The sequence below is a fragment of the Apteryx mantelli genome, chromosome 12 (assembly GCF_036417845.1).
Source record: "Apteryx mantelli isolate bAptMan1 chromosome 12, bAptMan1.hap1, whole genome shotgun sequence".
Taxonomy (NCBI): Eukaryota; Metazoa; Chordata; class Aves; order Apterygiformes; family Apterygidae; genus Apteryx; species Apteryx mantelli.
Window position 1 is genome coordinate 6,563,479 of NC_089989.1, and position 16,197 is coordinate 6,579,675.

The 16,197-nt window shown below is 41.7% G+C and overlaps 1 protein-coding gene across 3 annotated transcripts in view; it reads right to left on the reverse strand.

The window, feature by feature from the left end:
- NINJ1 (ninjurin 1) overlaps nt 1-15,071 on the reverse strand; it is a 22,193-nt gene extending 7,122 nt beyond the window's left edge. For all 3 annotated transcript variants that reach the window (XR_010885460.1, XM_067303802.1, XM_067303801.1), the window contains exons 1-2: nt 14,939-15,071; nt 5,198-5,432 (exon numbers count right to left, since the gene is read on the reverse strand). Coding sequence is in view for 2 of the 3 variants with exons in the window: in XM_067303802.1 (XP_067159903.1) it covers nt 5,198-5,432; nt 14,939-15,010 (307 nt within the window). In the remaining variant the exon portion in view is untranslated. The remainder of the gene's footprint in view (nt 1-5,197; nt 5,433-14,938) is intronic.
- Between the last annotated feature and the right edge of the window lie 1,126 nt (nt 15,072-16,197).

Sequence of the window (16,197 nt, forward strand, 5' to 3'; positions counted from 1 at the left end):
AATTCAGTCTTGAATACATGAAGCTTGAAGCCCTGAGAAGATGGAATGAAGTTCAGCCTCTACAGTTAAAATGCTATGGCTTCTTGCCAGATAGCCCTATCTCTTTATCTGTGCTGGATTTTTGTACTGGTGCCCTTCCCCAGCTGTACTCCCTGCTTGGTACAGCTTTTGTACCGATGCCGTTTTTAGAAAGCAAGGGCATTACATCTGTTTAACAGAAGAAGATTTCAAAGCAGTGCAGCTGCAGACATTTTTACAGAAAGCATTAGCTGTGTCAACATTTTCTTTTGTTTCTTACAGTTCTTCTTTGGTTGAACTGCTAAAGGGAGTGAGGGAGGAACACACAAGGGAGGTATTATTAATTTAGTTTAAGCTTTGATTCCAGGCCTTATGAAAACATACAAATGAGTTACATTAGGCTCATATTAGACTTGATGATAGACTAAAACATGTACTTGTATAGGACAGTAAGAAGTCTGGGAGTGCTTGCTTGGCACAGATTTCTTCTGCCTATTTTCTCCTGCAGTAAGGGCTTTGTGACTTGGAGCCTGTACTAAATTTCTCTGAAGCTGCTGGAACAAATGCCAGTGAGTTCTGGAGCATGTCCTGATAACAGAGACCCGTTTTGGTGTCTTTAAGACACTTAGTTCTTAGATGTACAGATCGCTGGAGCTTGCGCACATGTACAGGATACATGGAAGAAAGTTTATATACCAGAGAAGTTCTTGCAGCAGCATAAGTAAAAATTTGAGCTTCTTCTGATAGGTACATATATAGATGCGTAGCTTACAACTCTGCTGCATGAGATAAACTTTGTTACTTACTTTTAACATAATGACCTTGTCAACACTGCAGAACTTACCACAGAACCATGGCTTGCTCTTTGAATAAGTTAATTAGAAGTGGTGGCAAACAAACACATTCATGATGCTGAAGTAGTAAAAGCCAGGCTCACTTGGTGTGCCTAATTAGAAAGTCTAATGCTGTTTTGGTTACAAGGAATTCTGGGCACCTGGTCCACGTCCTGCTTGCTGAAGCAGTGTATTAAGACATCACAGGCCAGCCAAAGCGCTGAAGAATAGTGTCGGGACTACTTGAACTGTCTAAGCTACTCCACAGCTGTGCTGGCATGAAATAAATTAGGCTCAGCAGTACTTAACCCTGAAAATGAGTTTATGCATGTCTGAAAAACATTTGGAGCTATGTGCATGTGGGCATCTTAATGGTACCAAGAAGGATTCTAGTACTTCCATGTGAATGAAGCAGAATAAATAAAATGGAACATTAATCCTTAAGTATATAAGACAAGCATTTCACACGTTGGCTTGATTTAATTAAAAAAAGAAAAGGCAAAGTGGGCTAACATGTTTTGTGTATTAAAAGAAAACATATTTGAAGGAGAACTGGCATTTTCAGAGCTGTTGCTTCTCCCAAATAAGGGTTAGAGGAAACCAGTATTGCTTGTCAATTTAGGCAGGGCTCTAAATTTTCAAGTTGAATTGCAGTAATCCTGTCTTCTTGATTATAGTACTTAAGGTGATGTTCTTAAGAACATTTTCATGAAGTATTTTATTATAGTGGGATTAGATTACTATCATTCCATGCTGCCTTAAACTATTTAAAGACATTCTTTATTTTTCTTCTTCCAAAAAGTTAAGATTACCAAATCACTTCCAAGTTCAAGCTTGCTGAACATTTTCCTCAAAATAAAGACTTTGGATATTCAGTAACACTGTTTAGAATCTGGAGGATATATATATATATTTTTTTAATCTACCTATTCTGCACATGTGATGGTGGCAGGGTATAGCAGTTCTTTAGGTGAGTTACAGCCTCACTGCTGCTCCAGTCCAAGAGAGGGAACATCCAAGAGTTTCTGGTGCTGATGAGAGTTGGGGGATTGCTGTAACTGAGGATGACAGAAAAGTCTGCTAGTAGGTGTGAGCATTTCCTTTATGTGAGATACAAGCTGTCTTGCTGTGCCCTTTCTGGTAGGGCTCTCCTGAAATAAGCCAGAAAAACTGGAGGGAAGCCTCTAGAAAAGCTAGAAGAGAACCACAGGAACAATGGGCTGAGCCAGGAGGCTCTGAGAGGAAAAGGACCTTAGATGTTGGATAAAATACTTGTCAAGGCCCAAAGGTAGGGTTTTTGTTGAGTACCGCAAAAAGCTCTTTTGAAGGAGGAAATGCTTTTAATATCTACTGGGAAAGGTGAGAACTGGTAGCTCCTGGGATAAAACCGTTTAAAGGAAAGAAACTGGATGGTAGCATGGACTTCCATTTGGACTTTTATCTTGGAAGAGGTAGTCTTTTCTGGCTGGACTGAAAGGCAAACTGTTCCTGCAGGCAAAAACTAACAAATCTACATTGTGAAAAGCAAATTATTGCTGTGATGCCCTTATCTTCATACCTTCATATCCTTCAGCACCTTTGAGCTCAACAAGACAACATGTTTCAGAGATGGACACTCACTCCAGCAGCGCACCCTTATAAACTGGAGGCTTTGCCATCCTCAGTACTTCAAACATACGGCTGAGGCTTGCAGAGTGCAGGTTGAACTCTTGATGAATCCCACTATTTTCCAAGTGATCTGTGAACTTTATCTTAGATATACTTAGTTGTTGGGGCTGTGGGGTACTCTTGTCACTCTCAGTGTGACATAGATAGAAATTACAGAGGTGGAAGCCACTTTGGCAATGTCTGGCAGAAACAAGCATTAAAAAGCAATTGTCAGCATGTACTGAGAAATTATTGCCCAACAACAAGTGGGAAACTAAGCAGGCCTTTAGGTTGTAAACAACTGAAACAACCAACAGGGAGATGCCCTCAACTGAGAAATGTTTTTTCTTGTTCATATTTCCAATGCTTTCTCCCCACATCCTCCATTATCATCAGGTTGCTTTCTCTAACCCTCCTCTGGAATCTTTTCTGAGCCAGGAATTGGATTTTGCCCTTGCGCCAACTCTACCAAACGCAGGAACAGCTGCATTGTCTCTTTCGTAAGAAAGAAAAAGCTGGATGTCAGCTGCATATCAATATTACAAGCCATATGTATCCTTGCTTCCTGGGAACTTCCTCCTTGAACCGAAAGCTGTTTTTCAGTTTTGCAAAAAACTGGAACATTGACAGAGTAACAAAGATGCCAATGGTGGCACCTATAATTCAGTAAGTGCCATATGTGAACTCTGGCTATCCCCTTCCAGAGTTTTCTTTTAATATATGCTCAAGATCTATCATAGTAGTCATTAATTTAAAGGGAAAGATTTGAAAAAAAGCTATGAGAATAGATGATTGTATATCAGTAAGAAAAGAACTGATCCATAGATGTTTCCAACCAGTGAAGGCCTCATATTTATTTCTGAGAATAATGAGGTGCATTTGATGCTGAAAAGCTAAGCATCTCCTCTGATTTCACAGCTATCTCTGATAACCTCTTCAAAGTTATTTTATAGATTTTTGGGTGCTACTAATAAATGTCACAGATTTCTAGCAACTTTGCAAAAGCAATAAGTCTACTTTTAAATCTAGCCTAGCACTGGGGGGGAGGGGGGAAGGGAGCAGGGGATCCAGGCAGGTTAAGATGATAAAGTGAAGTATCAAAGACTTGTTTAATGCCAAAACAGAAAATTTGAATTTCCAGAAGAGTGCCGTCTCTCCCCTCTCCTCAGAGTTTTGGTGGGGCCTTTTTTGGTTATTCATACTCATTTAGTGATGATAATTTTACAGAAATGAGCCTGGTTCTGTAGTTACTTAAATCAATATTCTGCTTAAGAACTAACGAACATTACAGTTGGTGTAGGACATAAGTGTGTTACTAATTTAGCAACATCAATTAAAAATAACTATTCTTTATTAATAAACGTTTCTTGTGCCTTACAGCACACATTAATACTGAATAGTGAAACCTCCATTTTTGAGAACAACAAAGATACTGCATTACACTCCCAAAAACATAAGGGTCCTGTAACTCAACAGATAAGACGGAAACAGGGGGGAAGGGAAGACAGGGTGCAGGGAACCGATTCTACAGCTGTCTCATCATTAAGTGTGTCCAAAGCATGCACCAGCGGAACTCCTGTTTGAATTCATTCTCTTGAAATGAGTTCTGACATATTTTAAAGGTATTGCTTTTTTTTTTTTTTTCTGGTAGAAAGTAGAAATGCTTTCCCTAATGACAAGTTTCTAGATCATTTGCCCACTAATAGACCAAGGAAACTAAAAAGCATTACCATATTATGAGTTTTACTAGAATTTGAGACAATCTATTTGCAGGCCCAGGAAGCTAATTGGACTGTATTTTGACATTATATGTTATTTCACTCGGGGTTTTTTGAATAATAGCATAGTATGTGAATAATAGATTGGTATGTTTTTAGAGTGAAATCTTGCTCCAGCTAGTCTATTTTTCCAGGTGGGCATGTAAATCTGCTTTTATCTAGCAACTGCATAATAGCTCATCACCTTTAATCGATCAGGCTCTTTAAAGCTGCTTTTTTTTTTTTTTTTTAAGCTTTAGTTGGTTTAACGCAGGTTTGAAAATCAGCTATAACAAGTACACTTCTATCATTCCTCACCTAGAGGCTTAGGCTGCTTTGAATAATTTCCTAAATTTAAAAATAAGGGTTTTTTAATTACTGTCAAGCCTGTGTTATCAAATCTTTGATTTGATTGCAGAAATACAAACTCACTGAAGACAATGTGCAATGCCAACATGAACATTTCAACTTTCATTTCCATTTTAAATAGAGTTCTAGGTTCACAATATATTCTCATAATATTATTTATATTATTACTGATGTGCAGCAAATACATTTCCGTCATAGGATTAGGTAACAAGTCTTGCCAGAAACAGTATTATGAAACTGGGCAGGTCGTATGATCATGTCTGCCCTATTAATATTTCCTTTACTGTATTTCATCATGTTACTTCCTCCTTCAGGCCATTTTAAAGAAAAATATTCATGCACTTGGAAAATGAATATGAGGAAGTTAATCAAAACTGAAGACTCCACATAAAGTGGTCCTTACTCCTTTTATTGCAATATTTCTATGGTCTTCAGAGAAAACCTCAACCAATTCTGAGAGAGACTTTCAAATATAATAACTTTTAAAAAACAAATACATGGGGGAATCTATATACCCAGGTTCAATCCTGTAAGAAAAAATAAATGTCAATGGTTCTTGCTGTTGCTACATACCAAGGAATATCAGGAGCACTCCCACTACAACTTGCAACGTGAGTGATACGCTGATGAGAACGATAAGTGGAACGTAGAAAGAAAAGGAAGGTCCTTGCTCCATGACGGCTTTCAGCTGGGACGCATTGGCCATCAGCAGGGCAATGTCCAACATGCTCTCAGCAGCACTCTTCTTATTTGCGTAGTGGTTGATATTCATAGGTCCATTTCTTTGAAACCACTGTGACATTCTGTTCTAAAGTTGGGAGGTGAGGGACAAAAAGGTTATTCATATACCTATATTAATTGGTGTAGTGACCCAGAGATGACTTTCAGCCCATCAACTGGTTTCTGTAATGATACCAATAGTCTCAGTACTGCTCTTGCTCTATCTATGCATCTTTCTTGTTGTTACTGCTGCCCTCCATCTGATAAAGGAGCAGTAGACAGTGTCTGTACTACACTTGGGCAGATGAACTTTTTCCAGCTTATAAGTTCATGCCAAAGAGTCAGTATGTTTCCATCCTGAAAGAAGGAATACTTGGAAAATCTGAAAAGTTTGCTCTGAGAAAAGTTGGGAGGGGGGGAAAAAAAAACAATCAAGCAAGGAACAGATTGTTTTAAATATTCTAGTCCCAAAGGTATAATTAAAATACATGTGTTATATGTATAATACTACATTAAATTCACCCTGTGCGGCTGTCATTGCACATCTACATAGTTATTTAATTACTCATGAGCCTAACTCTCAGGATTCAGCTACTGTATGAGCTTTGATTGATCTCTTTTCCTGCTGCTTCTTACTCTGCCATGCTACTGTCCAGGTTCATGCAGAGTGACCTGTTTTTCTGATTAAATATCGTATGATCTGCTGTTGCTAAGCCCTGCCCAATAAGAGGGGTAACTCTTCATTCCATTTCCCAACAGTGGAGTTCTGGGGGAGGGCTGCCCAGCAAACAAATAGGGGGGAAAAAAAGCCAAACTAAGCTGCTGAGGAAGTACACTTGGCACAGCTGCAAACTGTAGGGCACCAAGAGAGGTACCTAGGTATAGTTAACCTGGAGGGATGAATAAATGAGCCCGTCCTGATGATGATTCATGTGACCTGTTTTGCAATGCGATGCCTTGTCTCCCGGGGTTCCTATTTCTTTACTGGTTAGATGTAGCTGAGGGTGACTAGGCTAGACTTAGCTGCCTAACTTTTAGATGAAGAAAGATTAGGCAGCCTTCTTTCCTACAGTCTCTGAACAGGTTAGGAGCTTCATTCCCACTCCTCTTACTTCTAGTCTTTATTTTAATTCTATCTCATACAACAAAGTAAACTTGTCCTAGCTGACTACTTAAAACTGGCTTCTTAAGAGACCTTTTTACTTTATAAATGTCTTCATACTTGCCAGAAAATACTGTGAGGAAAGTCTTTTTTAAAGGTTAATTCAAATGCAGAAAACACCCTCTAATTAACTCTCTTCAGTGGCACTAATAACCATCAGATTTCCAACTCCAAAGCCAGGTTTGCTGCTGTCCAGACTTACAAGTGTCCTTTTAAGTAGGACAGGTATTGATGCGTATGGCAAACAAACACATTCGCAGTTCTTTCCCAGGCAGCCAGCTACCAAACTTGACCTATTTTCACCAGACACGCTGAAACCAGCCACAATCTAAGTCTTTTCCTGAGAGAAAAATGTCATGGGGCAGCAGCACACTACTTTTTTTCTGCAGAGAGAATGAAAGCCTGTAATCCTGCCGTCATGCAGACGCCTTGTTTGCTCAGGCTCAGCTGGTGGAAAGTGAGCGGATCTGAAACTAACACTGAGGTCACTCGGAAGAACCAGGTATTCCCCTGGCTTCATCTAGATCCCACGACCGAAAAACACTACTGGACGGGCTTTGGAGCCTGTCCCGCAGCTCCTCGCCTCCACCCCCTCGCCCTCCCTCCCATTAAACAACTATAGCATTTGAATGCTTTAAAAAAAACAACCAACCAAAAAACAAACAACACTGTATACCCTCCACCGTAAGCATTACAACACGTGTATATTCATTTTGTTATGTAAAGCAGCCTGAAATATATGCTGGTAGTACTCAGCATAAAGATCCAAACTAATATTTTTCCACTGTTTATTGTACAAGCAAAACCACTCTTGGTTACATAGTGTAAAAGGGCGGGATTCGATGTGTGTAATAGTAGAACTTTACTTCTGAGCATTGGCTTCAAAGAGACTTTCTAGTAGAATGGGAAAGTAATATAATCTCTTTTGCAGTAAGTTCATAATAGAGAGAGTCTTTTCCTATGTCTAGTAGCTAATTAACTGCTTCCTGCCAAAGATACTGGACTTTAAAATTTCCCTTGGGTTCATGAGGCTGTAATACATAACACAGGCAAATATTCCATAGGTAGCTGTGACTTAGCCCTTAATCCTGATGGAAGGGGCCTGCAGTTAAAACACGACAACTGGTGTCCTTGTTTTTACTCGACGTAGGAATGTGACTGCAAATTTGAGGTGGCTTTTTGTTTTTTTCTGAACTATGCAAAAAAGTAAACAGACTGGGCCACATTTTCCTTTCAACTACATTTGTGACTACATGACATGAGAGTTTCTGTGTAAACAGCAGGATATGACCGTTTCTTTTCCTGGGGAAATACAGTGCTGCATTTTTAGGACCTTGCTGGTTGCTAAATCCACTATTTCCATATGGTCAAGCTGCACACAGAAATAGTGAAGTATTGTGTGAACTGTTGTGGAAGCGAAGGTTTTGAGTCATTTCCAAACGCTAATAAATAGAGAAGACTTTTTAAAGTACGGTACTGAATGCTGCTATGGCAAAACTTATTCCTGACATCACAACTCGGCTATTTGTCCAGGATGTTTAGATTCTAAAAAAAAAAGAAAAAAAAAAGCATTTTACATTGTTAGAAGAGGCTTTCAGCTACGACTTCCGGAAGTGGACCAGTTCACAGTCGGACCTAGGCACACAGATCTGTGCACACACAGCAGTGCTGGTTCAAGTGTACAGAGCGTTTTCTTGGCCTGAGATAACTGTCTTCTGTTGGAAAAAGAACCTCTAATCATGGATACTCCGGCAACAATCACTTTCATTTGCTTGGTTAGGAAATGGAGCTTCTTGTCTTAAGATTGAAAACTATAAAAATGCAAATTAGCATTGCTTTCTGGAAGAACAGTTGAAGGCAACCGCTAGAAGTATTAAAACAAATGCAGCCAGTACTACAACAGCGTTTCGGGGGAGAATAAACTACATGTTACCCAGCAGTATGCAGACAGGCAGTGAAAGAAGAGCTGTTGCCTTATCCTCAGGTTAAAGACAGCCATGTAAAACAAATTATATGGGAACTTTGTTACATGGCTTTATGGTTACAGAGAGATTCAAAACATGTAGCAATACATGCAATCTTCTGTACTAAACTAGTGACTATACTATTATCACCTGTAGTGATGCAGCTAGGGAAAGTGAAACTGCTGGGGATTTTCTTTGACTGATGTAAACTCAGGCTTCTCCTACACGTGCCATTTGGCAAGAGCATGGTATGTATTGTGCCAAATGAGGAATCCTATGATGCGCTTCAGTCTCAATATAAACAAAATAGCTGATTACACTTGCAGTATTCAAATTTTCTGGTATAGACAAGCTGATCCCTACAGTTGGTGTCACTGAGGAAAGACAGCACGTGCATCCACGTGTGCATGCACGAGCGCCAAGCGTGGCTGGAACTGCAGTATCTGCCTTTTCATGTCAGCAACAGCATGCTTTCCCCCAAAGTGTCAGCCTCTGAGCAGAACAACTTGCCATGCTAGTCTGCACAGTTATAAAAAGGAGAGGAGTCAAAAGCCTCCTCATCTCACTGTATCTGTGACTGAGGCTCGTCGGGGGAACAGCCCATCTCCACCGGGACGCAGGGCTGCCCCCAGAGACAGCACCACTCAGGGTCTCTGCAAGGGAACAGGGTCTGCCTGCTTCCTCAGAGCACTGTACGCGATGTGCAAGGAGAAAGCTAAGAGGCTCCATCAGAAGCTGGTGCTTTTTTGCTTCTTAAAGATCAAACCTAATGTTTATTCCTTCATACCAGGGTGGAATTTTATTCCATACATAGTCTTATTGACAACTATATTAGTACAGACTTTGCCACTGTTTGCTTTACTAGCCATTATAACGGTACCGCCAAAATAAGCGAGTCTCTTCACAATACAGAAAGGATTCATTAATTACACTCAAAAAACAAACAAACAAAAAAAAACAGCACTGAGGTGAAAGTCCTTAGATGCTGAGTTTCATAGATCACTTCTAAAGATGATTATCACCTGATGATTCAAGAGGAAAGAAACGGTGCAGAAATTGGAGACATTCAGAAACAAATAATAAGGTATCTTGCTAAATACAGCGACTTGTAATAGTAAGGATTTCTGCCTTCTGTTACAGCAGTAAATTATTCCTTGTGATAAATTACACGGCTCTTTGAACAGAATATTTTTCAAACACCAGTGACTGCTGAAGTAGTCACAAATTAGTGTGCTGAGAGCCTGACAAAAAAGACTACCCATTTTGTTTTTCTTGTCAAACTTGACCTCTCTGCTGACAGTCTCCCAAAATCGTACTGGTTAGTCTGTTAAGACAAGATGAGTGTCAACTAAAGTGACAGTCTGATATGCTGGTCATCTGGAAGTCAGAGAGGAAAAAACACGAGTGAAAATGATGCCTATTCTGTATTCGTATATAAACTTAGTTGATGTTCACTTCTGTCACTCTCAGAATGAACGCAAGAGGAAACAAATCATTTGCATTTTGAGTGCAAATTTTTAGAATTCATCCCTTTTGGTATGCTTGTAGGTACTTAGTTCTTAAATTTCTTGCATCATATGTTTTTCTAAAGAGAAGGTTTAAAAAAACAACACCTAATAAAGCTGTAAAACATTCAATTACCTGAACCAATAGGATCCTGAAACTTCCAAGTTAAGAGTCAGATTTGATTATGAACATTAAATTCAGCGTAGCTGTTCTTGTAAATGAAATTAGCTGGTATTTGCAGTAGCACAAGACTGGTTATGTCTTATTAAATCACACTAGAACTCCAATATTTTGGAGTTAGTGAACTTCCAATTTCCCAAATCAATGCATTGAAACCAGAACGTGCAAAGCGTAAGCCAGGAGTACAGCCTGAGTTGCTTTGATTCGTGTAAACTTGCCATTGCAGCTACTGCTAATATCAGCTGCGATTGCAGAATCTAGAGCTCAACAGTTTTTTCATATCAGGCTCAGAGTGTCATATCTAGGTTCCCCCAAAATACAAATATTCATTTTAGTATCAATTACAGGTATTAACACTAAATACCTTCAAGGTATTCTAATATTGAATCATTATGCAGCAGAATGCCTTTACTAAATACAGGAAACCAATAACTTAAATGGGATGACTGGGGAAGGAACACTGATTATTATTTACATATTCAAGAAGAGATTTCTAAGAACTGCGCTTTTGACTAATGATACCTTCTGTAAACTGTCAAAAGGTTCTTTACTTCCACAGAGATTTACTCTGAAATGTAGTCTTGACCATTTTTGGCTTGTTCTAACTCTGTATACAGGTTTTTTTCTATTTTAGATTAGTGGTTACTGCAATTGTATGACAATTTATAGACATTTTTAATAGCTAAATAGCATTGAGTCAAAGTGAAATAGGACAATTTTGTGGTCTGGTTGTTGACTAATATGACCTCTGATAGGTTTGTAATGACATGGAGCAAGCTTCATAAAATTCCTGTATTTAAGGACAGTCCTAATATTAAAATAATGGAAAGATACTTAGTAATAATGAGGGAATATAATGTTGTGTTACTGAGTCATACTGATCTTACAGTGAGCTGTTCTTTACTGTGTTTTGCAACAGTCTTTCTAATTGAAACTATTAACAAGATGCTAAAAAATTGCTGCTTAAAATGTAATTTTGTAAGTTTCCTAAAGTATTCATCTTTAAGGAAAACATTGCATGGCAAACTTTTCCAGAACTTCAGTGGTAATTTCATGTTCAACAAAGCACAAAATTTCAGTTATATCAAAGAGGAGAAGGATCTGCCAAAAGGAATAATGTAGAACTAAAACAGAACACAACTTCACAATTTTATTTTTATTTTTTACTAAGATTAACCCTATAGCTGCAGAATTGGACTGGTAAATTTATACAGCCATTTACCAATCCCAAAAGATGTGGAATTTCTGTCCACATCTCCATCACTTACATGTAGGAAACGTAATGGATAAATAAATAGCCACTCAGAAATGAAGTCTTCCGCTCTGTCTCTAAAATCTTGCTGATTCAGAAAAATAGGGAAAATATTATACAAAGAAATATTTTTCCAAGAAGAGTATTTTAAACTATGCCCATTATACAACAGATGTCTAGATCCTTTGTATACCTTTTCAGGAGATGTGACTTTTATTTATTTCTTCTCCTCTCCCCGGACGACACATTAAACCACTAGTTAAGCTTAACACTGTCTCGGGGTGGGGGAACCCGCAGCTGGTATTGAATCATCAATTACATCTCCTGTAGGAATTCCATTTTCCAGGGGAGATCTGTCCATTCAAGTACTAACCTAACACAGCACCACCCAGCTTGTGAGAGATTCTGTAATCGCATCTTGAGATAGTATGGTTGCAGGTGATAAAACAAGAGAATAAAAAACTCAGCTGACATTCATACTTCCTAGACAGCCTCAGTTTTCCAGCATCTTTTAAAAGCCTGTACTTAAGAAAGGCCACATTCCACAAGGGAAAACAGAAAATGCCAGTATGACTATGTAGCAAATGTGGTAGCTTTTACTGATTCCTGAGTGCTCAAAAAGCTAGTACGAAGAAAGGAAAAGTATAATTGTGTTATCTCATGGCAGAGCACTGTTCTAAAGCTATACTGTTTCCAGAACGAAGCTAGAATATTTCTACTAATTAAATGACTTAAAAAATAATCAGCACAAATAATGACTAATTTTGTGAAATGAAGATATAACTTGAACTTGAAACTTGTTCATACAACTATTTTAAATAGAAGCTTTCTCTAGTACTAAATTTTTGTCTTGTATCACTACCACTTATAACAGTGATTTGGTGTTGTAATACCTTTTCTTACAAGTGGACTGTGAGCTACCTATCTTATGTGTTGTTAAAGCACTGTTTATGCCAGGTGCTCTAAGAAAAAACTTATTGCCAACATGGGACTTTCAATTTCAAATATGTAATGCTTTGGAATATGCCATTTCATTTTATATGGAGTAAAATTATTTCAAATTCCTACAAATCTGAAGTTTGCTACTTGTACTATGCTGCCAAGAAATTTCCACATCCTTTGCTAAAACTACTTATGTATGCAAGATAGCTTATTAATTTGTTTTTAGCAACAACACGACTATAGTGGGAGCAAAATATTGCACGGCTGTTCTCTTCTACTATCCAATTCTTGCTCACCTTTTCATAGTTCCTTAACGGGGAATACCAGCTGAAAAGAGTTATCATGGAAACATTACATGAGGTTTTAAAACGTGGCAAACCTGACTGTTTCCATATGGATCATGAGCATAGGAAATACAGGAACAGGCAAAAACAGTTACTATCTGCATTTGCATGAACAGATCCTTTGCACAAGGGGCCAGATGCTTCTGCCAAGTGCAATTATTCCCATTAGTCAGTGAGGTGTGCCAGGCCAACCCAGTATTTGAAGCTGTGAATTGCTTGCTTCTAAAAGCTTGACAGCTGGTAAAAATTTATCCAAATTAATGACAAAGTTGAAATAAACCACATGAAACTACTGTGTGACCACTCATCCAGAAGCATAGTAGGTTTAACTAGTCTTTTTAATTCATGTGCTTCTACAAGGTTTTTCAAGGTAATATATGTGACTTTCATCTGCATTTTGTATCACCTAGCCTAAAAGGTGTTCTGTGAGGAAAATGTACCAGTCTGAAGATGTGCACAGGAAAATCTATTAAGGAGAGGGTAGGTGCTAGGATGCATATGAAGCTCTTCAGGGCTGTCAAAGTTGTGACGCTTGTGAACATTCTTAAAAGCAGACACTTTGGACTCCAGTACCAAAGATTAAGGCACCTGTGGATTTGTGGCCTCTCCAGGTTTAGTTGGCTGCTCAGTTGAGGTGTTCATTTGTTTGAATTGTGGACGTGGTCAGATTTTTAAGGTACCTACCATTCAAAAACTGGTTTTCAGAAACCTGTCCCTATGTGTTTCACCTCACATATGTATTTTTTAATATGTCTCTTAGAAAATGAAGAAGTGTCTGGAAAGTCCTCTGAAGTTCTAACTATTGTGCAACTGCTTATTCTTTATATGACACATTTGCATAGGATTTGCACCGTTTCTGTGGGAAAGATGTAATGAAATGATGATTGCATGCAACTGAAGATGAAGCAAAATAGGAAAAATACAGAACTATTCATAGGACAGACCAGGATTTAAAAAACAAAAAAAAACCCTGTTTCTAGTAATTGTGACGCAACCAAGACTCTGCCTGTGTTAGATAAGGATTGCTGGGAAGTCAGTAATTTAAAGGAAAGCTCTCAGTTTGACTTGTGTATGCCAGCCTTGATTCTCCTTAGATATTTTCCAGGATTTATTAAAACCAGATGTCTTTCTGGTATGAAATTCATGTCCACAAGGGTTTGTCAGGAAGGAAGGGAAGGAGGGCGGACCCACTCCACAATCAGCCCAGTCTGTCTGTAACCAGAAAGTTTTACTAGTGACATAGGGGATGGTTCAGTATAACAGTTTCTGTGTGACAGCGTCCTAGCTTGGAATAAGAGCGGCTTTTTGAGGTTTAGTTCAAACCTCTCCCAAAGCAACATAAAAGATGCTCTTTCACCAGTTTAGCTTTTCGGACAAGTGGCACGCTTGGAAAACATCCTTTACATGTATGGAATGAAATGCTTTCCAGTGAAGACCGTTTTTTAGTCATGTTTTGACTATACAGAGCATTAAAGAGATGAGGGTTTTTTTTTTTTTCTTGCTTTTATTTGGATTACTGTATTGGGGGGAGGAAGATAGCCCCCAGCTCTTTAATTGATCTGCCTTTTGCGCTCATCTTTCTCCTGTGTAGATCTTCCCGAGCCTCCAGCCCCCGGTTAGTGTGAAAAGCCGCCCGGGTTCAGAGCGAGAGCCCCGCAGGGAGGCAAGACCCGCAGCTCTGCCACTCGCGGCGGCCTCCAGGCACCGGTGCAGCGGGGAGGCATCCACGGCCTACGCTAGGCTCCCCTTGCCTGGGCAGTCCTCACGCCAAGCACCTGACAGGCTTTTTAGTACCTGCCCATCTCTAAAGGGAGGCCAAACGCGCCAGGCGGACTCGGAGGGCACCGGTTACGCGCCAGCGCGGGGGAAGCCGCGGCAGGTTGCGCGGCTGCTGCAGGCCCGGGCGGTAGCCGGCAGCCGCGCCGCTCCCCGCCGGCGGCCGCCTCCCCTCAGCGCGGGGTGCCGGCGGCAGGGCAGAGCGGAGCGCGGCGGGGCGGCGCGGCTGCCGGCGGCCATGGCTGCCGCCCACCCGGTCGCCGCCTGAGGCGAGGGGCGCGCGACCGTTGCTCGCCGGGACCGTTGCTCGCCGCGCGCCGCCGCAGTGCCGGTCGCCCCGGGCGGTGAGGGGAGCCCGCGCGCCGCTCCCGCTCCCGCCTCCGCCCCTCCCCGGCCGCGGCCCCTGAGGGCGCGCAGCCCCGCGCCGCGCCGCGCCCCGCTCCGCTCCCCCGCGCCGCGGCCCCCTACCCGCTCGGCGGCCGCCGGCTGCGCGCCGTCCGCCAGCCCGTTGAGCTCGTGGGTCTCGCTGTCAGGCTCCATGTCGGCGCGGCGCGGCGCCCGGCGGCTCCCCCGCGGCGCGCAGAGGCGGGGGCGGCCCGGGGCGCGGCTGCCCGCGGCGAAGCCCTTTTGTCGCGGCCGCCTCCTGCGGGGCCGCCCCCGCGCTGGGCCCGGCCCGCGCCGCCGGGAGCCCGCGGGCTGCGGCGGGAGGAGCCGCCGCCGCCGGCGGAGGGGAGAGTTTCGCCGCTTGGCGGGGTGGAAGGAGCAGGCGCGGCGGGTGCCCCCGCCCCGGCTCGTGTCTCCTCGTGTCTCCTCTCCTCTGCGGCGCGGCGCGGCGCGGCCCGGCTGGGGGTTTCCCGCAGGAGGCACCCGGGGATCTTCACGTCACTGCGTGGAGGAAACGAGCGTGTTCTGTGCAGGGCGGGAATCCAGCTTATGCTAGTTAATTGGTACGGGTTAATACGCAGCGTACAGCTGAGACTAGCTGAGCGGCCTGAGTCACCTCTTCCAGGCTGGAGCAGGCAGAAGCAGCGCTACAATAGCTGCGCTAGTACAGACAGTGCTGGTATGCATAAAGGTATGAGGTTACTTTTGGGTGGATAAAAATTCCTGTCTTTAGGCTTTTGGCTACTCCATACAACGGCAGAATAATTACTGAATGCGCACATAAAGTAGCCTCTATGCGAGGTATTTCCTGCATTTTACCCGAGCTTTGTGGCGGGGCTGGTGGCTGCGCTTGCAGATGTAGCTACCGGGCGGTTTCTGGCCTCGCCGCCAGACAAAGCCTTCCCGGGAGGGCCAAGTACCCACGCAAGGGCCGACATCACGTTTCCTTCCAAAATTTGGCTTTGGGGACAAGTTTTTTGCTCCTCTTGAGGAGCTGGGAGCTTGAGTTGCTGCCTCTCACAGTCAGTCACTTGGTTTTCAGGCTAAATTGCAAACGTTGGCAGAGAATCATAGTTTGTGTTATTAGCGATTGTCTACAGTGCTCCCTAGAATACCATATGTGAATGTTGCATTTTAGAAAACTCTATCAACTAATAGTATTGAAAAAATTAAAAGTTGAAAGATAGGGTGTTTTTAAGTGCTCTCTCATCAGTGTTTCTAGATTTTCAATTTCATTTTCCTACTTTTTTCATCCCCAGACTTACTTTTCCACCTGTGCCAGTGCAAGGGATGTGCATAATAACAATTAACGTAGAGATTTCATGGTAATGGAGCATCCACGG